Source organism: Convolutriloba macropyga, chromosome 6 (assembly GCF_964194025.1).
Source record: "Convolutriloba macropyga chromosome 6, txConMacr16.3, whole genome shotgun sequence".
NCBI classification, from domain to species: domain Eukaryota; kingdom Metazoa; phylum Xenacoelomorpha; order Acoela; family Convolutidae; genus Convolutriloba; species Convolutriloba macropyga.
In genome coordinates this window covers 62,349,279-62,375,940 of record NC_134473.1, presented here as the reverse complement: position 1 = coordinate 62,375,940, position 26,662 = coordinate 62,349,279, and the positions used below count along the sequence as shown (strand labels likewise).

The window sequence follows — 26,662 nt, the reverse complement described above, 5'->3', positions numbered from 1 at the left end:
CCTTAATCAAGCTTGCATTTTCAGATGCTGGCGCTGGAGGCGTGAGATGCGGTGGGCCACCCCAACACAATGGTATTGGAGCAGTATGCCCGTATGTTGGATGTAAAACCGGCGTGACGAAAGGTGGCGCGATGTTAGTAGTTGTACTAAAGGGGTTAACAGGGATGCTACAGTTAGCTGCGTAGTTGCTATTTGGATTATGTTGTGCACTCATTTGCAAGGTGGCATGGCTGATAGCAGGGTTAGCTGTGCTTGGGGGTAGGTATGGTTGAACATTTTTGAAGATGGTAGCATTATTTGTCGCCTGGTTTACCTTTGGGGGCTTATCCTGAGGAAAACTCCACAAGTTTAGATCAAGGTTACAGTTCAGGGGAGATTTTTGTGCTGTAGGACACGGTACCAGGCGGGTTTGAGGCGATTGGACAAAGTTTTGCTGTGGAATGTTTGGGACGGGTAGGTATGTTGCTGTGCTCGCTGGGACGGGCAATGGAATCAAGGGAGGCTGAGGATTAAATAATTGTTGAGGCGGGATTACGGGAGTTGGGTTCAAGAGTGGGTTTAGAGGTGGAGGGACCTTATGCGGGGAATGGGCAATAGGGATTTGTGTTTGGTGTGTAATGTTACTTTGAGGTGGATTCTGTTGTTGCGGATTATGAGGCTTCGACATATGTAATTGACAAGGTACACTGGAGCTTTTTGGACCCATGAACTGATTTACCTGTGGGTTTGCTGAAAAATCAGGTAAAAAAATGGATTTCGCTGGTGCCATAACGGGTGTCGGTGGCCGGGGAGGTTGCATAGGTGGTTGAGGTGGTGGGAGTGCGACATTTTGTACGTCGACTGGTACTTGGTTCACCTCACCACTGCCTGAGGGACTATGTGCCCTTTGATCAATGAGTGATTGCTGCAGTTGAGCCTGGAGATATTCCCGATACAAAGCTTCCTGCTGGGCAACAGAAATTGCAACTCCTGGCCGTGTGTACTGAGAAAGCATTTCAAGATGATGTAAGTTATCGGCGACATTACTTGGGTTTTCTAGAGTATTACTAGGGGAAGTATCTTTAACAGGAGGGTCGGCGGTTGCTGAACCAGGACGAGAAAAGTTTAACTCACTTGAATTACCTGCTGGAAACGAATTTACCCAATCCTGAACAAGTCCCTGACTTCTATCTGATCCCCTATCTTTAAACAAATTCAGTTTACTTGAGTGGTGACTAAACGATGAATGATTATCCATTAAATCAGCCTCATCTAATTTAGCTGCTGCAACATGCTGGCGGTGGTCTTCCTCCAATTCTTGAAGTGCCATCTGTTCCATTTGTATTTCAAGCTCCTTTTTTCTCATGGCAATTTCGTGCTTTTGTTTAGCGAGGCGCATGGCAGCTTGTTCTTGTTTCTCGGCCTCTTCGCGTTTTAGTTTTGCCATGAGATATTCATATTCTGGGTTGAAAACAATTGCAGCCGGTATTATGATTCTCCATCATTACATTTTGTCGTTCGTCGCGTAACTAACAGAGCAGTTGGAACATTTGATCTAATGTGTATTCCAAATAACTGGAACAGTTAATAACGCAAAATTGTCAGCTCATACAAAAACTCGTCCCTTGTGGGGCGCCATAATAAAGGTGAAACACACTTTCGCAGATTCAATTCGCTATCTGTATGCATCAACGTATAGTAAAGCAACAACGTATAAGCTGTAAAACGTACAAAGCCACAAGTGTTTTTAGACGGCAAAGACTTTTTGCTCATTTAACTGGTATCAGTCTATCTTTGATACTTGAGATCAAAGCTGGTCACCATTCTATTCGAAACCGTGCAAAAAACCGAAAAATATTAAGTTCAAACGAGCCTTACTTGATAGGTTTAATTAATAGGTTTAACGAAATTATGTTATTTGCACTCTTTCCGAGCTTTGTACGTAAATTGGAACGATTTCTATGCGTATTTAAATACTCGATTCTGATTGGCTAAGAAAAATGACGCATTTTGGTATATTTCTCGCTTAGATTTATTTAGTTCCTAACAGTTTCAATTCAGTTCATGAATACCTTACAAACTTTTGAAAACATTGCAATTTAGTTCAATCATTATTTTTGCTATGTTTACCGGTCCCCAGCTAAGTCAAGAGCATAAGCAGTCTTCAGATCAGCTTCGGAAACGAAACAAGTAATTTTTGTTTCAATCTTGCAGTGAGGCACGTCGAAAGCATCTGGTTTTCCAGTTTTTTGGAATTGACCTGAACATCTCCAAGTTGATTTCAGGTTTCGGTTTTTCAACTACTGGGGAGAGGTTTGACCAGGCGCAAGCATTTTCCCATTGATTATGCCGTGTCGTAGCACACGAATTTTCTCTTTTCTTGATATCTTACAGCAAAACACGGATAAGTTAATGGTGTACATTAGAAATAGGGACAACGCGATGCTGAATTTGTTTTTAATTTTTTTTTAAGTTTTGTTCACATATTCAGTAACGTCCGCTCCATTTTTCTACAATTATGATAAAAATTGTTTACAGTATCTTATTGACTTCAATTTTAAGGATCAAATAGAGTTGCTTAATTGTGTGAATCAACTCTTTCGGCTAAAAATGCGGCTGAATTTTTCAACAAATTAGTATTAAAATGAGAAATTGCATCAAATAGCTTCTTTAGACCAGTTTATTCAAATTGACCAGTAGTGCAGACGTACAAACTGCTGAAACGATCTCCACAGACATTTCTAAAGTCTTTTACCCCGGTTCCTAAGATAGTGTTCTGGAACTGACAATTTGGCAGCCTGAAGTTACTAATTATCACTAATTATCCAAAATGCATCATTTATTTTTTGATATTAAAGAATTTTCGTGTTACAAGATTCTTTTACGCAATTTTGTTGGCACAATAACAACCGCGCAGTGATAGCAAGCCAAGTTTTTGTCTCATCGTTGATTTTGTACCGAAAAATTATTCGGATTAATTTTTTGTTCATGGCTTATGTGGCTCTGAAAGTCTTTTCAATTTTTTTAATGAATTCTTTAGCTTTGCCAGAATTTATTTTTGTCAAGACTTTGTCTAATTGATCAAAGCTATTAAAGAAACTATCTAATGCTTTCGGTTGATACCACATGGTTTTTCGCCAATACAACTCGATAATTATCAAAAAAAAAAATTTTGACTTATTTGAACAAATTAGTTTTTTTTCGGTTCCCTTTTTCTGTTTTATCCTATCATCACATTAATGACAAGTCACATACCATTTCAATGACGTTGGAAAAGGGGCAAGTGGTTTTCTTTTATGTTCGTAGTGAGTAGATTATGAGTTTGAAGGCCGATTTCTGCCTGTATTTGTTCTTTTTGTAGTTGTACATTCTTGACTACGCCAACTCGCACTATGGAGGTAGAAATGAAGCCACTTTATGACTTACGATTATAGCTTATGGTTTTCTTGGCTTTGAAATTGTTTTCAAAAGGTGTATTTTTTAAACTTTGCCAGTCTTCTTTTTTGTCTAAATGTAAACTATACCCAATACCCTATATTCTCTAGTTCCCGTCAATTTACATTGTTTTTAGTTTTTATGATGCTATTTTGACTATTGTTTTTCTTTTAAAACAGATAGGCATTGGGTTCTGGTCGTAATTAATACTGTTTGTTTGTCTTGTCTCTTTCACGGCGGGTATCATCGGCCCTCTAATGAGGCATTATTCAATTTGCTTTGTTTGATTTTAAAGCGATTTTTTAAATGGATGCACCAATTATTTTTTAACAATGAATTTTTGAAAGTTTCCTCATTTGGTAGACAATTAAGTCAAACAAATGTGGTTGAGCGGTGTCCACACATTATGTGCGAACACATTACTGAGCCTCCTTGCTTGACTTTTCGATTATGTCTGGAGAAAAGCCTGCATCCAACAAATATTCCATTTCTAATGAAATGGAACAAATACAAAAGATGTACTCGTGTAATGCCTAGCGAACTCGAACATGTACAATGACATGTTGGCAGCACTAGTTGATTGGGAATTATTTAATCATAAACAGAATGAAGAGATCAGAACTTGAATTGAACACTCTAAAAACAGTATTTCAACCTTACCCCAAATATACAATGTAACAACCTGAAAAAGGCTTCTGGAAACATACAGCAGCTGCCGATGTCAGGCATTCAATATTTACAACAAAAACCTTTAAAAGTGACTAACTTTGAAAAGGTAGAGAACAGCACCTCTGTCAGCATAGTGTGTGTGTGTGTGATCACAATCACACCATGCCTTTTAACCCAAGTTAGCACATTAGAAAATTTAAATATAAATTTCAGAAGGAAGATATGAGAAGGAATTGTAACATTTACACACAATAAGACAAATGATTGTTCATTCAAATAATTCGTTTAGCTTTCACAAATGGAGGTCCAAGTATTTCTAAACCAAAGTGACGTCACATTTTAGATGCTGCACCTGAGATAATTTTCATGAAAACATTATTTTTGAGGAACAGCACCTTACGACAATATAATAGAATTACAACCTTTCAAACGAGACCGTTAATCCAGCTTCACAAATTATTATTTTGTTGGTAAATATGCAGTAATTAAGCAGGAAATTTGAACAGCAAACGTCCAATTTTTGTACGATTTTTCCTAATCGCTTGAAAAAATTTGAGAAGCATGTCAACATTATAAATCTTTCGCTTAGACACGCATTCAGCTCAGCATTTGAGATTTTATCTACAAACTTGGTTGATGATGTCAGAATAAAAAAGATTTGAAGGGATGTGCGCATGGCACTTAGCACTTGAGAATGACAACAGCGATTGAACTATAAAGCAGCTTCAAAATATACATACAATACATTACATACTAGGAGAGGTATTGTTGGGGGAGGAGGAATGATAGCACAGTGGTTGCAGGAATACGACAAATAGATTCAGAGGAGCTCAAAATGATTGAAACCAGAAGACCTGTACTGGTATGAGTATTGGTGCACTTCACCCTATAATGAAACTGATTCATTTTATCCGAGTCAAAAGCGTTAAGGAAGTTCAAGTATTACTGCTATCCTTCGGGTTGAGACCCTTTAGAGGACTTGAACTGAATCAGAATATCCCCACATAGGGGCAAACCAAGATGGTGAAAATTATTATTATTTCGAGTGGTCACAGAGTGATAATATATCATCACCTGCACTGTCAATTGTTCAATTCTTTCTTTTGCGTGCCATAGCAACGTTATCCAAAATTTCGCAACTGTTTCCTTTTCCCACAATGAACAAGAAGTTGCTTTTAATTACATACAATGAGTGAACAAATTAATGATCCATTTGGCACTGATCCTGTTTTGTACAGCATAATGAGAGGAGGGACTAGCTTTTATAATTTTTATTTATACCATTAAAAAGTGTGGAGGAAAAATCTACCCTGGAGAAAATGAAACAATTCCATATTTTCAAAGACTCAGGTGGGAGAAGGTAAAAGTGCACACGTGTTTTCCCAAAAAAAAAATCGCTACTAGGTTAAAGCAAGAAACAAAAAAATGCATTGATTGAGGAGACAAAAATGAAATGGCAACAAAATAAAATACTCTCTTTCTGCTTAATATTAAACAGTTGATCAAGAACAGTCAAAGTGAAGGCAGACTGCTTCTTCTTAGAACACTTCAATTCATAATCCATTACACTGATGAGCAGATGAGAGGAGCACAGCACCTGTTCCTTACCCCCGTGAACAACTATCATAAACCTACCAATGATTAGGTCATATCATACACCCATCAAAAACATCTTACGAGTTCTTTTTAAACAAAATTAAGGGTTCGCATAATCTAGCCTAAACAGAGGTATTGTAATATAACGCGTAAAATAACAACTATAGATGATCATATTATATTCCAGAGGGCTAGGGGAAGAAACAGATCCGGAGAATGCGTGATCAAAACCCAATGGTAGTGACTATTTAAGCTCAGTTAAACTTATTGTAGTTTCTCATTTCATCATCCAATCAAACTGTTCATTCAGTTCATCGTAGCAGGAGTGAGGAAATTCAGTGCATTAAGTGACGTCACAGCTTATATTCTGCTGGAGGCATTTTCCATCTCATCACTGTATCGTCCACCAGTACTCAGTCGCACCTGTGCCTCATCATCGGATCCTTGATCTTTGAAGTGAGCTTTTCCATTCTAGAACACAATCAACCTTTATATTTAAATAATGGATTTTTGTACAAAATGGATTTGCTTCTTTGCCATTATAGGTCCCTTATGGTATAATTACGGCAATTGGGGAGAGGTTATCATTGCGTTGCCAAACGTACAATTTGATCGAGTAAATTTACACGAAAATGTAAGTATTATACACAACCATGTTTTAAGATTAGGTTTATAAGCGTGTGTGGACAAGTGACAGTAGAAAAACTAGTTCAAATTTGCTCAAAATTGAAAATATCCGTCCGTCCCATTTACCCACAATTCTTAAATTTTGGCATTTGTGAGTAAATGTAACGGAATTTTGCCACTTTTGTCCAAAAATTACCGTCAAATTTAATCAAGTAAACATAACCAAATTCCGCTTTTGTATTGTCCAGAAATACAGTATCTAAATTTCACAATTTTAATGTAACCATTTTCCACAATTTTAACGTTTTTTATATACAAATTGCCTAATCTATCCAGAGATAAAGTATCTAATTTCCGCTGTATTAATGGGTTTATCTTAATCCGCTTCATTAATTGATTTTTAACATTTGTTTGGAACGTCTGATGCAATTCAGTGTTGTGATTGATGTCGATTCCCGGAGTACATCCATGAAAGCTATAATAAATTTAGGTTGTTAATTTGTTAGATTAATTTAGGGTTTGTTTGTTTCTGACTAGCGGAGCTATCGTAAAAAAGGGAAGCCATCGTCTCTAAAGACTACAGCATAAATCATGCTCAAAATTGCGGACATTAATTTCATCGTTCGTGAACATTGCTTACGTTAAATGAATATAAATGTGACGAATTTTGTAATTCTTGTCCACAATTTACAGTCACAACTCAAGTTTTAGACAAAACGTGAATAAATGTGAAAAAGGAACGTCACAATAGGCGAAGATTTCTAAAAAAAAGTACGTTTGGCGATGTTATAATACGTTAAATGCACCCAAGGTGGGCCTTAAAGGGAACAACGCCAAAATTTTGTTTTTATAAGGCTATGTGAGCTGTGAATTGTTTTGCAGTGATAATATTTTATTTTGCCGGGCCTAACCATCCGGTGGAGGGAGTATTCATCACAAATTGTACATTTATAGAAGTTCAAACATACCCGGCAGATTGCCGGAAAATAGCCGCCGTTGATTCCAATAAGCATGACTGGGATTGAAATAACAGAAGATATTGAAAAAAAAAGATTTTCGTACAAAAACATTTTTTTAAGTCCGATTTATTTTGATGGCATTTCGTAGTTGAACATACTTCTGTTTCTTAGAGAGAGGCTACAGGGGCTACTATCAATAACAATAAGCATTAGAGAGAGGTAACTAATACTTATAGGACCGACGTTCAAATAGCGGGCATCTAAAATTGGGCTTTATGGGTTTATCCCGTTTCTATTTCTGACTTCAATTTTTAATACTGACTGTTCATTTTGAATTGCTTTGCTGAGCAACTGATGTTCAAAATCACTTTTAGCAGAATGAGAGAAGAGAGAAACAAGCCTAGAGAAAGTCAAAAAGATTTCACGCAAAATGTTGAAAAGGCGGCAAAATGAGGTAAAGCGAAACATTTTTTTATTCGACGAAGTAAAAAAAAAATAGGAGCGCTATAATAGCCGGCTGAGAAGATGAGGGCGGCTATTAAAAATATTAATTATAGATGATTATAATCAACCAGTGAGCTGATATATAGTCTCAGGCTAGCAAATGAGAACCCTTTACTGATTACACGTGAGATCAGACAGAGGGAGACAATAGACTATCACCGCCAGTTGGATACACTTCAAGTGATCAGGACACATGTACTAACCTGCTGAGAATTTCCCTACATAATAAAGCGCAAGTCAACTCTTCAACATTGCTCCCATCAGTAAATCAATCTCTCCTACCAACTGTAAAATGTACAGCAAAAAAAGTTAATCTTCTTAAGATACTTTAAGCCTCTATTTAACATTTCGTCGTCAAAAAGCCGCAGAGCGGAGTGAGGGTCTAAAGGGGGGAGGATCGAGGGTGCTGTGTTAGGGGTAGAATAAGAGGGGAGTGGACGAGGACGCGAGATGGGGTTGGGGTGCGGTTTGGAGTGAGGGGGGGGGGGGGGTGTGAACATAATTTTGCGTCTTCTCAGAAGCTTCAGTAAATTGTACACTTAGACTAGTAGACTATTCACGAGAAATGCAGCTTTGATAGTCATCGCGTGAAAGAAACTGACTCTATGAGATGCCCTCGTAACCTGATAAAAACTTACCTTCAGTCGCAGCTTTCCCAAAATGGACTTTTTGTCATTTCCAAAATTGTTCAGCTCGTCGTCGTCTTCTTCCTCATCTTCACTCAGTCCACAGGAGGGTGCTTCCGCAAACTGTGTAGTTCCATCTTTTGTAGAGCTCTGGACCAACTTCTGGTACTTGTACTCGAGCCTCTGAGTCTTGCGCCAATAGTAGGAGCTGATGACAGCGAGAATCAGAACGACTAGTATGGCCACTGCTGTTGCAATCTGGACTTCTTTGGTGAAGAAGGTGCATTTTCGGGTGATCGACTTCGGCAACTCACCATCGCGACAAACCCTGAGAACAATAATGAGAACTTAACAACTGCAGCTGAATCTATTTTCAATAAATCTCCCTTCTGTAAAACATAGCAGGCAAATTGCCAGAAAATAGCCGCAATAGCTTCATAGATCTGTAGTCTCAAAAAGAAGGTAAAAGAAACATCAAGAAACTTAGAAGTTTTCTTTATTAAAGTTTCAAAGAACGAAAGAAGAACTTACCTGACGAACTTTATTGCTGTGTCGATAAGTAATGGCCACAAAACTAAACTCAATTCTAATTTTGTTTTGGCGCTATCATTATCTTATTGACCTATCAATCATATGTCAGAAGTAAATTCTCCCACCAACAGAAACCTGATTCTAACATCCACCGACCTCCAACTAATGAACTCGATTGTACCCAAGCCATATATGATTCTCGTGAAATGTTGATGAAAATAGAAAATCACCTCCGGGATTCGGAGTTAAGATCTATTCACAAGCCAACCACGTAAAATATTTTTAGCTAATCTAAATTTTCTCTGTATATTTTCGCATAGATAACTACTATAAACACAAGCTAACTTTTGTTCAGTTCAATGAACAAGTTATTGAATTCAGTTCAATGAACAAGTTATTGAATTCTTTGACCCGTGTTAACGACCACGACAATGGTGTCCAGACCAGCTACAGACAGACAAATTTTGGATCTACAGAATGCAGAATCAGCTACTGCGTGGATTATGTCTTTTGTGGCGAAAAGTCGCGCAGAGAAGAAAGAGGACAAGGTCAACACCGATGGTAGTGTACAGGACCTACAGGTAACCAATCTCTTCCTTAGTAAGTGCGGGCAAGATGCAATTATTAAACTTAGGAGCCTAATGAGTCCTAGGAATTTGATAGACACTCCGTATAAAGACATCAGATTGGCGATTCAAAATTATATTTCTCCTAAAGAGAGAGTAGTAACGGCAGACAGGGCTAAATTTCTGTCCGTAATACAAGGTGTAGGGGAGTCAGAAGACGACTTCCTAGCACGTCTCAGAGAAGAAGCACGCTATTGTGACTTCGAAAAACTGAAAACACCGGCCAACCCCGAGGAGGAGTTGGTAAAAATAAGGTTTATCTCAGGTTTGAGGGACCCTGAAGCAAAACTTAGACTACTAGACGGTATTAAAGCAAAACCAGCAATGTCGGTTACTGAAATGACCGAGATCTTACGGTTCAGAAGTCAAGCAATGGCTTTTGCAAGTTCTTCATCAGGTAATAAGCCCTTTACTGTGAAAGAAGAAGTTGGGTTCAACTTCAAAACGACCTTTCGAAAACCAAAAGAAAAAATTACGGCTAATAAAAGCAACAACATGTGCACTAGGTGTGGAGGTGAGCCACACTCTAGTAGACCCTGTCCAGCGCTAAGTAAAAAATGCAACACCTGTGAAAAGGTGGGACATTTCTCAAAAATTTGTAGAAGCAAACCCCAACCAAATTCAGGTAAGTACAATAAACAGAATAACTTTTGCGAAGAAAATGTTTCTTCAGAGCAAGCATCTCCAGCATCGGAGATGGTAATGTTTTATACTAAAGAACAAATCTTTAGCATGTCTGTGACATGGGAATATATCTCAATAAATAACTGCAAAGTAAAAATGCAGGTAGACACAGGTGCTGATAGCACAGTGATATCATCAAAAATATGGACTGAGCTTGGTAAACCTCAGTTGGATGGTAAGATAAGACATCTCGAAGCGTATGATGGTCATCAATTAACGCTTCTGGGATCACTTACTTGTGACGTTGAGTGGAACGGAAGCAGGCTCCCGCTAAAACTAGCAGTTGTGCAGTCTGATAAAGAATTTGGACTACTTGGTAGAGAACTTCTACCCAAGCACGGTGTGAACAACATCACAGCCGAGCACCTACCTGCTGTGAAGGGTTACAAAGCTCATGTGAAGCTGATACCAGGAACAGAGCCAATGTTCTGCAAAGCCAGAAAAATACCTCTACCTCAGAGAAGGTGGAACAAATGGTCAGACAAGGCATCCTTGAACCGGTACAGCCAGGAGGAGTCATAAATGCATCTCCAATGGTGTGGCAGAGGAAGAAGAGTGGATAACTGAGACTTTGCTTGAACTTGAAAGTGCACATCAATGGCAAGGTCATGGATGAGGACTACCCAATACCAGATATGGAGACGATCTTCCACAACCTACATGGGGCCTCATACTTTGGCAAAATTGACCTCTCAGATGCCTACTATCAAATTGAACTTGACGAAGAAGCAAAAGATATATGCACAATCGACACATCTCAGGGACTGTTCAAGATGTGCCGACTACCTCAGGTATTGAAAAACTCTTCTTCAATCTTCCAGAATTGCATCGAATCAACACTCAAAGGAATCAAAGGTGTTGTGATTTTTCAAGACGATATATTGGTGTATGGAACTACCAAGGAGCAGTTCGACAAGAGAATGCTTGCAGTCAAGAGCCGACTAGGTGAGAAAAATTTTACTATTAATGAGAAAAAATCTAACAAAACCAGTCGATAGCGTTAGCTTTTTGGATACTTCATTTCAAAGGAGGGAATAGCACCAGATCCCAAACATGTTGAAAAAATAAAAAATGCAAAAGCACCAACTAACAACAAACAACTCGAATCGTTTGTTGGGCTAGCTAATTTTTACGGAAGAATGATTCCTGATTTTGCGACAAAAATGCTACCCTTAAATAACATGAGAAATAGCGATTTCTCATGGGGCAAAATGCAACAAAAAGCCTTTGAAGACATAAAAAATGAATTATGTGCTAACCCACTAGTAGAGCCATATAGTCTACAAAAAGAAGCAACAGTTACTACTGACGCCTCTGAAAAAGCCATTGGCGGGGTTCTTTCGCAAGAAGGACATCCAGTCATATATGTATCGAGAATATTGACCCCAGCGGAGCAAAACTACTCGAACATAGAGCAGGAAGCACTGGCAATTGTGCTTGTGGTCACAAGACTTAAGCAATTCCTTCTTGGAAGACGATTTACCCTACAGACTGACCACAAACCACTCAAATATCTCTTTGCAGCAGATGAGGAGATCCCGAAGACAGCATCAACGAGAATCACAAGATGGGCAATAGCTCTAATGGGGTTCGACTATGAGTTGAAGTACACACCAGGAGAGCAGATACCCCATGCAGATGCTTTGAGCAGAGTGGATTTTGACGAACACGAATCGGACAACGATCGAGTGTGCTTCGCAATCAATAACATCTACTTCGCCCAGAGTGATTGGTGACCCAAGCAGAAATCAAAACTGAACTTGGAACGAACAGACTCTTCCAGGACATAATGAAACGAATCAAGAGCGGCAATTGGAAACAATGTTCAGAAGCGGAAAAAGGATTCGAGCAACAGAAAGATGCGCTTACTTTACATAATAAAATCATCTTCAGAGGTGTTGTTCCTTTCATTCCACCCAAACTACGACACTTGGTTTTGGCAAATGCGCATGAGAAACATGCCGGGAAGAATGCAACTGAGGCATCAGTCAGAATGATAGCATGGTGGCCTGGCATTACCCAAGACGTTCAACACTTTGTTAGTTAAGGTAAGAATTGTCAAATGAACAGGCCTAGCCTGGGAAAAAGTCTCTACGTGGCCAGAAGCCGACGTTTGGGAACGGCTCCACATGGACTGGGGTTATGTTAAGGACCAAGGCAATAACTTAGTAATTGCGGACTCGGGTTCTGGTAGGATAGAAGCTTTCCCCGCGGGAAATAGAACATCAGAAACAGTTAAAATATATCTTAGTCAAATCTCTAAAAAATCGGAATACCAAAAACTTTAGTATCTGATAATGGTCCGGAATTTGTAAGTGGTGACCTTAAACAGTGGTGTGAATCACTGGGAATTAAGAAAATGGAATCAACCGTCTATCATCCAAGAGCTAATGGATTAGATGAAAGAGCAGTTCAGACAGAGAAGCGGGCACTTCAAGCGTGGAGTCCCCAACCTTAATGTGTCATTTGGAGCATTTCTGCAAAGGGCACTGATGACAATTCGCAACACTTCAAAGACGAGGGGCAAAACTCCAGTTGAACTCTTGTTGGGACGCAGAGTGAGACTACCAGCAATAGCAGATTTCGACTTGTGCGAACCTATTCTATTCAAGGCCAACGAAAAGACAAAGACAGTTCCTGCTACCTTCATCATCAGAAAGGGCTTGAACACATCTTTCATACAGCCCGAAAACTCAGCACGGATTATTCTAGTGAGCGACAACCAAATTGCGAGACTAGACGAGGACAATTTTGAAAACTGAACCAGTAGTGGAGGAGACCATATCTCAATCAGAACAACAACTTCAGAGCACAGATGTGGGACCTTCACTTCAAGATGAAGCTTCTGCAGCCACATCATCTGCAGTGCACCAACAACCCGAAACCTCAGAGCCTTCACGAACATCAACAAGAAACAGAAAACAACCCGACAGATTTGGAGAACCTATACCCAAAAACTTGCTTAAAACACGAGGGCGGATGTGATGGTTTCAAAGAAACATCAAGAAACTTAGTTTTCTTTATTAAAGTTTCAAAGAACGAAAGGAGAACTTACCTGACGAAATTTGTTGCTGTGTCGATAAGTAATAGCCACTAAACTAAACTCAATTGTAATTTTGTTTTGGCGCTATCATTATCTTATTGACCTATCAATCATATGTCAGAAGTAAATTCTCCCACCAACAGAAACTTGATTCTAACATCCACCGACCTCCAACTAATGAACTCGATTGTACCAAAGCCATATATGATTCTGAAATGTTGATGAAAATAGAAAATCACCTCCCTCCGGGATTCGGAGTTCAGATCTATTCATATGCCAATCATGTAAAATATTTTAAGCTAATCTAAATTTTGTCTGTATATTTTCGCATAGATAACTACTATAAATACAAGCTAATCTTTGTATATTTTCAGTTCAAAATTTAACTAAAAATTCAACTTATTGCATTCTTTGAACCGTGTTATCGACCACGACAGCAATAGCTTCATAGATCTGTAGTCTCAAAAAGGTAAAAAGACAGACCAAAAAGAAACTTATTCTTTTCATTAAGGGCTGAGATGTTAAATTTTGATTAAGAACCTATATAAATTATTACTGCTTCTATTAGCTACTCTCAAACAACCTTCAAATAGAGTGACATACACTCATTTGACCTAATCTCTTTGACTTAAATTTAAAAAGTCATTTTCAGAGTGAGGAAGCCATTTTGAGAGTGAGGTAAGTCACGCGTGACCAAAAAATTATTCACGCGAATGAACAAAAAACTCGCTCCACTAAGAATGAAAATGACGTTACGCACGCAATTCAGTTGAAATTGCATGAACGAATGAACAACAGATTTGAAGTGGTTGTGACGTCATATGGTCGTAACATTAATCTTGACGACGAAATAAATAAAAAAAAAGGCAAGAGAAGGCCAATATTAGCCTCAGCTATCGCTTCGCGGCTATTAAAAAACATAACCGACTAAACGTCGGAAGAATTGCTCTCGAACGACTAGTGGGAGCTCTAATCAATTACAGTCTGCTTCAGTCGGTGGGGTGGGGGGGGGGAGGAAGGAGGGGGAGCCTAAATGGGACTAAGAAGTTCAATAGTGGGCTTCAAATAACCACATTAGAGGTTAAAATATACCACTATTAAGATTTTAAAGTAAAAAATGACACCAGTTTCAGCGCACTTTTCATTTGACTTTTAGTATTAAATTTCCGCCAATGGAGTTCAGCTGCTTGAAATTGTGATTGCGAATTTTAGATCACGCGAAACGCAAAAAGTCAAGGGCGTAAAAGTCACTCGAAAAGTCAAAATTGTCAGGCGAAAATTTTTCATAACATAGCCGGCAGATTGCCGGAATAGCTGCGAAATAGACTTGCGTGCCGTAAAATACAGATGGAAAAAGATGCAGAGGTGAGTTGATAATAGTTATCGCCGTCGCCTATAAAACTTACAAGTTATTTCAAAGGAGGTTGTTTTTGGGTGCAAAAAAGTTTCCCTGTCGCGTCTCGAACCGGCGCTCTCCGGGTTAACAGCCAGTCGCCTTAACCACTCGGCTGTCGGACCATACAATCTGTTTTCTTACAATCAAATTTGTTTTAGGAACAGATTCTGTTTCTGAATAACCGCAATTTAGGTCACGCAGAAAGCGTGAAATCAAGCGCGAAAAAGCCATTTAAGCAGTGACGAGACAGAATGTTCTAGAACAAATGTAAAACGAAAATGAAGCGTCAGACGACGAAACAAAAAAAAACCAAGAGCACCGCAATATAGCTACGCTCAGCTTACAGTTTCGCAGCTATAAAAAAAGACACACGTTTACAATAATGGCGATGAACTTCGTTCAAGAGCAATTAATGATTACACGGGATACTTCTAACCTTACTCATCTGTTCTTTCTCCCGTGAATATAATTTTCGTTGGTACGGCGTGGATAATTTATTGAGCGTTTTCATCTTGGATAGTTAATCGTTTATGCGGCCTTGTCATTAGATTACGCCACTATAATTGTGTAAACACAACATTTTTGGATAGACATACCTCACAAGGCAACAGTTGCCAACAAACTTCTATTGGCTCATTGGAATTCCTTATACTACAAAGCGTTGAAAACTTGCCAGCCACACTTGGATAGAATTTCAGAAAGATTTGAGCAATTATTTAAAAAAAAACTTGAAACCAAATACAAAATCACACTGGCCAAGATGATTATGCTTCAACATATTGGTTGGCACTGAAAATCCAATTGTGGGAGCAGCACATTCAAAATGTGCCAAGTAACAATTTGATTTGTACATGATTTGAACTGATGAGATTTTCTGATTAACTAAGATGTCAAACAGAGATGCCCAAACTAGTCGATGTAGGGAGACAGAGGAGAGAGAGAGAGAGAGAGAGAGAGAGAGAGAGAGAGAGAGAGAGAGAGAGAGCGATGTAGAGTTACCGTTTGTCGTTCTTCCAAGTGTATCTGATCTTTTGTTGTCCGAAGTGACACTCGCCCACAATCTCGTCCATGTCATAGAGTTGATCACACTCTGGACACGCGTACTTTGATATCCTTCAAAACAACAAAAAATACAGTGGCACAATAACAATGGAATGTCCACAACACGAAACTTTGAATACAGAGTTAATATTGACAGGAAACATTATCGTACTTGAATCATCTGAATAGTCTTCGAAGCTTTGAAAGTGCCATTGAAGCGTCGTTTGTAAAAGGTCATATCAGAAGCAACAAGCTCGCTTTCCCTAACTTCGGTTATTATTGCTAATTATAAATTGAAGTAAAGTTGAAGTAATATATAGTCTTCTTACACCATTAACTCATGCTATATGCTTCTGGTCACTTTTGAGGCAATTTAATGGTTCATTCTTCATTTTCTTGTTCACACATTCCTGGGCTAGCTAAATTACCTGAGGAAATTGTATTCGCATCCATCGTCTGTGCCCTCTGGATCACTGGCATTGACCTGTACCTGGTTCTCTACCTCCTCACTGGCGAATGGGTCACACCTCAGAGTCAGGATGACAGAGCGGCCCTTGGGACACGCGTAGGTGGGCCTGAAATTGCACCCATATAAACCTGGGCCATTTAATTGATACGTAACAAAATTGGACAACGTAGGGAATAGACCCAAGGTCAAACTAAAAGAACCACTGACTTCACTCCAAAACGTAAAACAGCAGCAGTCAAGGAAAGTACAGTATCATCTTTCATCAAGGACATGAGAGAATTTGAGTTCTAATTAGACGACGGCATCCAGCTACTGTTTCAGCGACTAGAACACTCCGAGTTAGAGATTGAGAGAATGGATATTGAAAGAATCGTGTTTAAACAAATCTGTCATATCAGGAAGCAGTCACATTTTTGAGTTAATTTCTAGGTAGATGGTTAAGCATGCTCGATTAAGCTCTGCTGTCTTTTAATATTTTGTTAGGTTTAATGCGCCTCTGATGCAATCGGTCGCTAACGTAATCTAATGTCGTTAATAGACCTGTGGTTAAAAGCCGAACACCTAAAAACGCAATAAATATTATTAGGCCTTCCGCCCAGCACTCGGCTGCAAGGTTCAAAGTATCACAGTAATCATAGGTCTCCTGGGCTGCTAATATTTACTGTGCAAAAATACTAACTGGAATGAAATGTAGTAGAAGTTGATGTCGTGGGTCTCCTTGTTCACATCAGTTGTCTTTATTGTCCAGTTCATGTAGCTCCTGTTCAACGTCACAGCCACCAACTCCTCTCCAAGCCTGCACAATTAACAAACTCTTCAGAAAACCATCAATTACTTCAGATCTTACTACAGGGTAATAAGTTCATTTTACACTCAACTAGTCCACAATAATGGAGAGGGGCTGCCAAATATGGAACCACTCGAACTTCACTCCCTAGCTGTGAGCAATTAATTCAAAACCAAAATTTCAAATCTAATTCAATCTACCACTTGTTTTTCATACTTTACAAAACTCTAAAGCATTGAAGGCTAGTATGTGTGATAACCAATTGAAAAACAATTCCAACTATACATAACGCAGAAACGAGAGCAGAAACAAGTTCTTGGGGAAACAAAAAAATGAAAAAGAAAACAACCAGGTCCTCCTTGATACCATAGTAAATCGAAGACGATTGGTAATATGCGTTCGCATATAATGTTCCGACCCCGGTCTACCACATTTTTGACTTAATTTTCTACCAAATGAGGAGATTTTCAAAGAGAAAACTTTCAGAAATTATCATATTCTTCAAAAATAATTAGTGTGTCCACATAGAAAATCGCGTTAAACTCAGACCACCAAATTAAAAAATGCCTCATTATAGGGCCAATTATACCTGCCATTAACGGAACTAAGTGACAAGACAAACAACAATCAACAACAAAAAGCATTAAGTACGGCCAACACTCAATGTATCTAACATTAAATCAGTAAACTTAATAACAAAGTCATAACAGCATCAGATTTAACCTAAACTAAACAAATCAATTTTCATTTCACCTGAAAAGATGCGGGACATGTATTTACTCAAACAATTTTTGAAGTAGACAAAAAGAAAAAGATCGAAGTTAATAAATACGCTCATACTTTTATTTAAAATTTATTTCAGATTCATGAAAAGCATTAGCTATGACTTAAACTCAATAAAAAAGTTCAATTATAACTCCATAAGAGACCATTGAAAGCTGTCATTATCCAGATTGTAATACGACTACAGAAAGAAAGAACAAGTACAAGAAAAAATCAAGGAGTCAATTGAATTTCACAGTCAATTAAAATTCAAAACACAAAATAAAATCTTTTTCGCTTTCTTTCAACACCATTAGTGCGGTATTTGAAGTGTCATTCATGTGGCATTAATGTGATAAACCATCCCGGCGACAAAAAACCGACAATTTGAAAATTTCCAAAAATTAAAAAAAAATGAACATTAGTTCAAAAATTGAACGTCAACGAAGCCTAAAATCTACTTCACTTGAAAAAGGATTCGACTTCTTTTTGCTCAGACTACACTGCAAGCAGAAAGAAATAAGATCAAAAGAGGCAAAGCTCAAAAACCCTTTATTGTTTTGAAAACAAATTTTTTAAAAAGTCATAACCACTGCAACCTTTCAACTAAAAAAACCTTAACATGTATCTGCTTAGGAAACCAATTCGAACTGTCAATTTTCAGACAACGTCAAAACACACAGAAAACAAATACACGAAGAATAAAATTTTACAAACAATTTTACGAAAACAGAGTTGAAGCGAAAAAAAAACGTAATCCTTTTTGCTAAAATTAAAATGTTTGCATAAATGTTCACTGGTCTTCATTATTACGCAAATTTGATCAGTCAAAATTGAGCTCGGACCTGAAATCATTCCGGTCTGTAATTAACATAAAAAACAAGACAAATGAATTTGAGAAACGAGAGCGCCTCATTACAATCGAAATAATTTTTGGTAAAACTCCACTATTAGACCAAATTAACTTTTCCAATTGCTGCTCGTCCATAAATTAAATATATTTCCAAATGTAAGCGAAATAGACAGTTTGATTTAAAAAAAACATCAGAAAAAGGATGGATTTGGATAATATTGGGTCAAATTAGGGATAATCCATTACATACCAACTTAAAGCATTAAAGTGTTTTATAGCCCCTTATATAGCAAAAGAGACCTTTGGTTAATAAGACTCAGTTCTAAGACAACAAAAACAACAAATGCTGACAGACCTCAACAATTCATTTAAAATTTGCGAAGACTTTGTCGGAGCTAAAAAAAACAATAAGCCTTACTCAGAAGACTCAAATTTATTCTCGTTCCACATTTGTAAATAACTGGAAGCTCTCATTAATTGAAACTCTTAATGAAAACAGTGTTGTTTGTAATTGGCATTTTAAAAATGGTAAAAGATTTTTAAAAAGAAAGAGCCAAAATATACTCATAATTTTCATGGAGGCCAAAACCGCCCTTTCTATAGCTGCTCGGCTGTTCAAAACGTAATTGTTCCAAATAATTGAATGATAGATATTTTAACTAGCGAAAATTAATATTGCTATACTAGAAAATACAGAACTTCCTTTAAAACCGGATGTATAAATAGCTCTCCTCCGAGTAAACAAAAACTTTGTCAGTAGTTTTCATGTCTGTACTACCGGTCAACTTGGAAATTTGGCCTAAAGAACCATATTTCGTGTCATTTTTTCATCAAAAAATGCTGAATTTCGAAATAATTAGCCAATATTTCAGCCATAAGAGTTGATCCAAACAATTAGAAACTCTGTTCTATATTCAATAGTAAAACCGATAAGACTATTGTTAATCATTTTATCAAAGCTTTAACAATCCAAAAACCCATTTTCAGGCCCCAAAAGCGCTTTACTGGACTATAAAAATTGAAAACAGATTGGAAAAATAAACAGACAAAACTTCAAATATATTAGCGAAAAAGGCTTCGACTCTGGTAATTAAGGAGAGTATAAATAAACGTAAACCGACTAATGTCAGAAAAAATGCTATCGAACGACAGTCGATGCAATTTAATTCAGTGGCTGTAGCCTACATAAATTTTTCCATATAGGTGCAAAAATAGTTGACCAGGCCGGGATTCGAACCACGGACCTCCGGATCCCTCATTAGAAGCACTGATCACTCGGCTATCCGGCCCTCCTTTTGCTATGATGCAATTGATTTTATTGTAGCAACAAGCTTTACTTCGGAGTGAGAGCAATATAGATTACTCAAAAATGAAGGAAAGCGTCAAAATGTCACTTGCAAAGTCAAAGAATGTTCTAGAATAAAAGCGCAAAAACGGTCAAGCGAAAATTTTGCATAAAAATAGCTGGCAGATTGCCAGAAAATAACCGCAATAGCTTCGTAGCTCTGCAGTCTAAAAAACAGTAAAAAAGACAGACAAAAAAAGTCTTTTCATTGAAGGCTGAGAATGTTATACTTTGATTAAGAATCTGTAAAAGTTATTGCTGCCTCTATTCACTGCTCTCTAATGACCTTCATTTAGAGTGACACACATTCACTTGACCTTATCTCTGAGTTAAAATGAATAAAAGTCAATTTCAACGAGAGGAAGTCATTTTTGAGAGTAAGTCACGCGTGACCAAATATTTATTCACGCGAATGAACAAAAAAACTCGCTCCACTAAGAGCGAAAAAGGACGTCACGGACGCACTTCAGTTGAAATTGCATGAACGAATGAACAACGAGAGATTTGAAGTGGTTGTGACGTCATATTGAAGTGGTTGTCGTAACAAAAATCTTGACGAAAAAAAACCAAGAGAAGGCCAATAATAGCCCCAACTATCGCTGTGCGGCTATTAAAAAAGACCAACACGGTTACAAAAATTGCTAAAAACTTTTTTCAAGACCAATTAACAAAAGGAGTCCACATACATTACCTTAGCACAGAAAAACATTTAGCAGAGCAAAAAAATCGAAAATAACCCAAGAAAAAATTCAAGAACCTTTTCACCTGAATTTAGGTCCCAGAAATTTAGGCACTCTAGGTACATTAAAGACTACTAAAACCAGCTGAGGGCCTCCACTGAAACTTGATACCCGCTGAGCTTTACCTGGTTATCTCGTTTGGAAGCTCAAAGTCATCGAAAAAGGTGTGAAAATCTTACAAAAAAACAAAGCCAGCAACATTAAGGAAACGACCGGAAGAAAACCGACCATCCTTCCTGACCTGAGGCACTATTTGATAACACTAAACAATTTGAAAAAACAGGAAAATTTACATGAGAAAACTGACAGAAACTGAAAAAACATAAACCGACAAATGGAAGAATTGCTCTTGAACGACAGGCCAGGCAATTTAATTCATGGTCTTTTATTCATTGGTGCAAAAAACTTTGACCCCATCGTGATTCGAACAACTGACCTCTCGCTCCTTGGCCACCCTCACTAACCACTGCGCTACGAGTCACTTATTTTAGCTTTGCTGCAACCGATTTTATATTAGTAACTATGAAGCACTAGTGATCACTCAAAAATGATGAACGAATGCGTGAAAAAGCCACTTGAGAAGTCAAAGAATGTTCTAGAAAAAAGCGCAAAAATGTCAAGCAAATATTTTGCATAAAAAAGACACACGTTTACAATACTTGCTATGAACTTCGTTCAAGAGCAATTAAAAATATAAATTTATATCACATTAACACAGTAAAATCCTGTTCAGTATAGAATTGCTCTTCATTAAGATTTGATCAACAAAACTAACAGCGAGAACCACAAAATTGGAAAAAATAGGCAAAAAACTTGAAACATACCCGGCAGATTGCCGGAAAATAGCCGCCGTTGATTCAAATAAGCATGATTGGGATTGAAATAACAGAAGATATTGAAAAAAAAAGATTTTTGTACAAAAACATTTTTTTAAGTCCGATTTATTTTGATGGCATTTCGTAGTTGAACATACTTCTGTTTCTTAGAGAGAGGCTACAGGGGCTCCTATCAATAACAATAAGCATTAGAGATGGTAAATAAGACTTATAGGAACGACGTTCAAATAGCGGGCATCTAAAATTGGGCTTTATGGGTTTATCCCGTTTCTATTTCTGACATCCATTTTTGTACTAACTCTGTTCATTTTGAATTGCTTTGCTGAGCAACTGATGTTCAAAATCACTTTTAGCAGAATGAGAGAAGAGAGAAACTAGCCTAGAGAAGTCAAAAAGATTTCACGCAAAATGTTGAAAAGGCGGCAAAATGAGGTAAAGCGAAACATTTTTTTATTCGACGAAGTAAAAAAAAATAGGAGCGCTATAATAGCCGGCTGAGAAGATGAGGGCGGCTATTAAAAACACATAAATGGCAATAATGTGCTCACATTAATTCGATTTTCCTCACGCTCTCTCTCTCTCTCTCTCAAATAAGCGACATGAACAGAAATCCGCTCTCTAATCTCTCAACTCTTCAGCAATTTGACCAAAACACTGTTTTCACGCATTTGACTTCCTGTTTCAAATACACTCCATCAAAATTACCGACGCTCCACCAATACTCTTCTTCGAGTCGTTAACAAAGACAGAGCACCAACACAATCCAAAATCTTCGGATTATGTCAAAAAAACATTAGGTGCAACTTGACCTGCGAAAAAGTTCAAACCGATGTCACGCTTTCAAATAATCTCTTTTTCGCTTCCATGTTACTACTCTAGCGTAACTAAAATGACTACAGCAATTTGACTTCTCATTGACATTAAAGGAAAAAATTTGAACGGGCCTATTTATTAGATCGGCCGCTATTAATTAGACTAACACAGGAAGTAGGAAATCTCATCATCTTTTATATTTAAGCTTAAACTTCTAAAACTTCAGAATTTTGTCTGGATTTTTGGAAAGATTTTTTGTTCGATATCACCTCTATGTAAATTACCGCACAAAATTAGACCTATTGCTTACATTTTTTAAAAAAAAAATACAGCCACATTTTCAAGATTCATTTCTGAGATACTCACACAAGTGGGTATTCTGTAACAGCCTCTTTAAGTTCATCTCCTCTAGGTGGGAAGAGGTCAGATCGACAGACGAAGCCATACTTCCGGCTGCTCTTCTCGTACTCATCTTCAACTCCCCCATCTGTCTCGTTATCCTGTAAACATCACTTCACAATTTAGATCAGTTGCTGCAGGTACTTCAAAAATGGTACCACAAACGTTTAGCCGTTTACAGGATTTTGGGTTTTCCTGTGCCGTATATCATTGCACACCATTGTTCCCTTTGTAATATGTTGATTATACTGCTGCAACGCAGCGGTGCAGTAAAAGCGCTGCCTGGGTTAGAGGGATAAGGCATGATACCCAACGTCTAATTTGAATTATGTTAATTAATGAAACATTTCTCATCTCGAAAGAGGAATATCGTGCGGAGCTAGGAAAGATGTAACTAGACACAATTTCGTGAATGACAGGAAGCATACTTGAGACCTAGGCAGCACTGAGTTGTCCATCAATTGTAATTTACACTAGCTCCAGCTGGCGGGCGCAAATAATTTCTGAACCAGAGCAAGTTAGATCACTTAATATTCAAGTCAGGCATGAAAAAGCGTTTCAAAAGTGAAATCCGTCAGACAAGAAAATGGTGTAAAAAGTAACAGTAAACAATAACTGGCTAGAAAAAATTTAGAAAATAACATTCAATTGATGCCGGAAAAATCTGAATATAATGTTAAAGTAGTTTTGAGTTGTACAAAAGGAAACGTTGATGCAGATGAGAAACAAGTACTCCAACCGACAATCATGTCTTCCAGTGTTCAACAAAAAGTGACATTTGAAGATAGTGTGCCATTTAAAAGATTTACATCACTTAGCAGTAGTCATTTCGTAATTGAACATACTCCTGTCTCTCAGTGAGAGACTACAGGGTCTAGTAGGAATACCAATAAGCATTATAGATAGTAACTAAATCTTATGAGAACAAAGTTCAAGTACCGGGCATCTAAAAATGGGCTTTATGGGTTTATCCCGTTTCTATTTCTGACATCCATTTTTGTACTAACTCTGTTCATTTTGAATTGCTTTGCTGAGCAACTGATGTTCAAAATCACTTTTAGCAGAATGAGAGAAGAGAGAAACTAGCCTAGAGAAGTCAAAAAGATTTCACGCAAAATGTTGAAAAGGCGGCAAAATGAGGTAAAGCGAAACATTTTTTTATTCGACGAAGTAAAAAAAAATAGGAGCGCTATAATAGCCGGCTGAGAAGATGAGGGCGGCTATTAAAAACACATAAATGGCAATAATGTGCTCACATTAATTCGATTTTCCTCACGCTCTCTCTCTCTCTCTCAAATAAGCGACATGAACAGAAATCCGCTCTCTAATCTCTCAACTCTTCAGCAATTTGACCAAAACACTGTTTTCACGCATTTGACTTCCTGTTTCAAATACACTCCATCAAAATTACCGACGCTCCACCAATACTCTTCTGCGAGTCGTTAACAAAGACAGAGCACCAACACAATCCAAAATCTTCGGATTATGTCAAAAAAACATTAGGTGCAACTTGACCTGCGAAAAAGTTCAAACCGATGTCACGCTTTCAAATAATCTCTTTTTCGCTTCCATGTTACTACTCTAGCGTAACTAAAATGACTACAGCAATTTGACTTCTCATTGACATTAAAGGAAAAAATTTGAACGGGCCTATTTATTAGATCGGCCGCTATTAATTAGACTAACACAGGAAGTAGGAAATCTCATCATCTTTTATATTTAAGCTTAAACTTCTAAAACTTCAGAATTTTGTCTGGATTTTTGGAAAGATTTTTTGTTCGATATCACCTCTATGTAAATTACCGCACAAAATTAGACCTATTGCTTACATTTTTTAAAAAAAAAAAATACAGCCACATTTTCAAGATTCATTTCTGAGATACTCACACAAGTGGGTATTCTGTAACAGCCTCTTTAAGTTCATCTCCTCTAGGTGGGAAGAGGTCAGATCGACAGACGAAGCCATACTTCCGGCTGCTCTTCTCGTACTCATCTTCAACTCCCCCATCTGTCTCGTTATCCTGTAAACATCACTTCACAATTTAGATCAGTTGCTGCAGGTACTTCAAAAATGGTACCACAAACGTTTAGCCGTTTACAGGATTTTGGGTTTTCCTGTGCCGTATATCATTGCACACCATTGTTCCCTTTGTAATATGTTGATTATACTGCTGCAACGCAGCGGTGCAGTAAAAGCGCTGCCTGGGTTAGAGGGATAAGGCATGATACCCAACGTCTAATTTGAATTATGTTAATTAATGAAACATTTCTCATCTCGAAAGAGGAATATCGTGCGGAGCTAGGAAAGATGTAACTAGACACAATTTCGTGAATGACAGGAAGCATACTTGAGACCTAGGCAGCACTGAGTTGTCCATCAATTGTAATTTACACTAGCTCCAGCTGGCGGGCGCAAATAATTTCTGAACCAGAGCAAGTTAGATCACTTAATATTCAAGTCAGGCATGAAAAAGCGTTTCAAAAGTGAAATCCGTCAGACAAGAAAATGGTGTAAAAAGTAACAGTAAACAATAACTGGCTAGAAAAAATTTAGAAAATAACATTCAATTGATGCCGGAAAAATCTGAATATAATGTTAAAGTAGTTTTGAGTTGTACAAAAGGAAACGTTGATGCAGATGAGAAACAAGTACTCCAACCGACAATCATGTCTTCCAGTGTTCAACAAAAAGTGACATTTGAAGATAGTGTGCCATTTAAAAGATTTACATCACTTAGCAGTAGTCATTTCGTAATTGAACATACTCCTGTCTCTCAGTGAGAGACTACAGGGTCTAGTAGGAATACCAATAAGCATTATAGATAGTAACTAAATCTTATGAGAACAAAGTTCAAGTACCGGGCATCTAAAAATGGGCTTTATGGGTTTATCCCGTTTCTATTTCAGACTTTGATTTTTTTTTAATACTGACCCTTTTCATTTTGAATTGCTTTGCTGATGAGCTGCTGTTTAAAAGAACTTCGAGCAGAATGACAGAAGAGTGAAACTAGCCTAGAGAAGTCAAAACGATTTAACGCAAAATGTCGAAAAAGCGGCAAATTTAGTCAAGCGAAAAAATTTCGACGAAGTAAAAAAAACATAGCCGGCAGATTGCCAGAATAGCTGCGAAAGAATAGACCTGCGTGCCATATAATAGAGATAGAAACAGATACAGATCTAAACTGAAAAAAAATCGACGCCGCTCAAAAAACTAGGCTAAAAAACATTCAGCGATAAATTAATAAAGCTTGTTAAAATTCACTCCACAAGAGCCTCTTATTAGGGACCTTTACTGCACATATGAGTCCCTTTGACCTTAAACAAATTCAAATTAAACTTAAGTTTTAAAGTGCAAAAGTCATTTTATTGAGTGAGGTAAGTCATGTATGATCAAAATCTAATCACGCAAATAAAAACTTTCGCTAAAGCTAGTGAGAAATGACATCACGCGCGCAAATGCCGTTAGTGAGAGGAAGAAGTCATTCAGAAAGTTTGACTTTTTCAGTTTTGCTGTGTGAACAAATGTAAAACGATTAAAGAGCGTCAGACGACAAAACAAAAAACATAGCCGATAGAATACCGGAAACGACTCGAATCGTCGTGCAAAATAATCTCTACCCTAACTTGGACAAAATCAGAATATCGAAAAAAAAACAATAGAAATAACAAAAATAGCAGACCAATTTAACATAAAAGCGTTAAATTTTTTTCAGTTCAGGGGTGTGGGTAGGTGCTGGTGGGGGGTTGCTAGGTGGGGGCAGGTAGCTGGTGGTGGGGGTGTAGGTAGGTGGGGTGGGGGGGGGGGGGGGGTAGCTACTTGGGAGCGTGGGGGGAGGTCTTTTTTTAGGGGGGCGGGGTATGTAGTTAAATGGGAACAAATTTTCTGAAATTGACCTCTTCACCTTGAATTACAGACTGTTACCAATTGCTATACATCACAAA

General features: G+C 37.8%; 1 protein-coding gene across 1 annotated transcript in view; it reads right to left on the bottom strand.

Annotated features, from left to right (window-relative positions):
• Nucleotides 1-5,493: 5,493 nt before the first annotated feature.
• Nucleotides 5,494-26,662, bottom strand: part of LOC142341831 (endosome/lysosome-associated apoptosis and autophagy regulator family member 2-like) — a 250,975-nt gene continuing 229,806 nt past the window's right edge. Inside the window, exons 19-24 of the mRNA XM_075393083.1 lie at nucleotides 24,608-24,741; nucleotides 16,865-16,981; nucleotides 16,145-16,291; nucleotides 15,675-15,788; nucleotides 8,408-8,723; nucleotides 5,494-6,150 (exon numbers count right to left, since the gene is read on the bottom strand). Coding sequence (XP_075249198.1) covers nucleotides 6,040-6,150; nucleotides 8,408-8,723; nucleotides 15,675-15,788; nucleotides 16,145-16,291; nucleotides 16,865-16,981; nucleotides 24,608-24,741 — 939 coding nt within the window. The 3' untranslated portion in view covers nucleotides 5,494-6,039. The remainder of the gene's footprint in view (nucleotides 6,151-8,407; nucleotides 8,724-15,674; nucleotides 15,789-16,144; nucleotides 16,292-16,864; nucleotides 16,982-24,607; nucleotides 24,742-26,662) is intronic.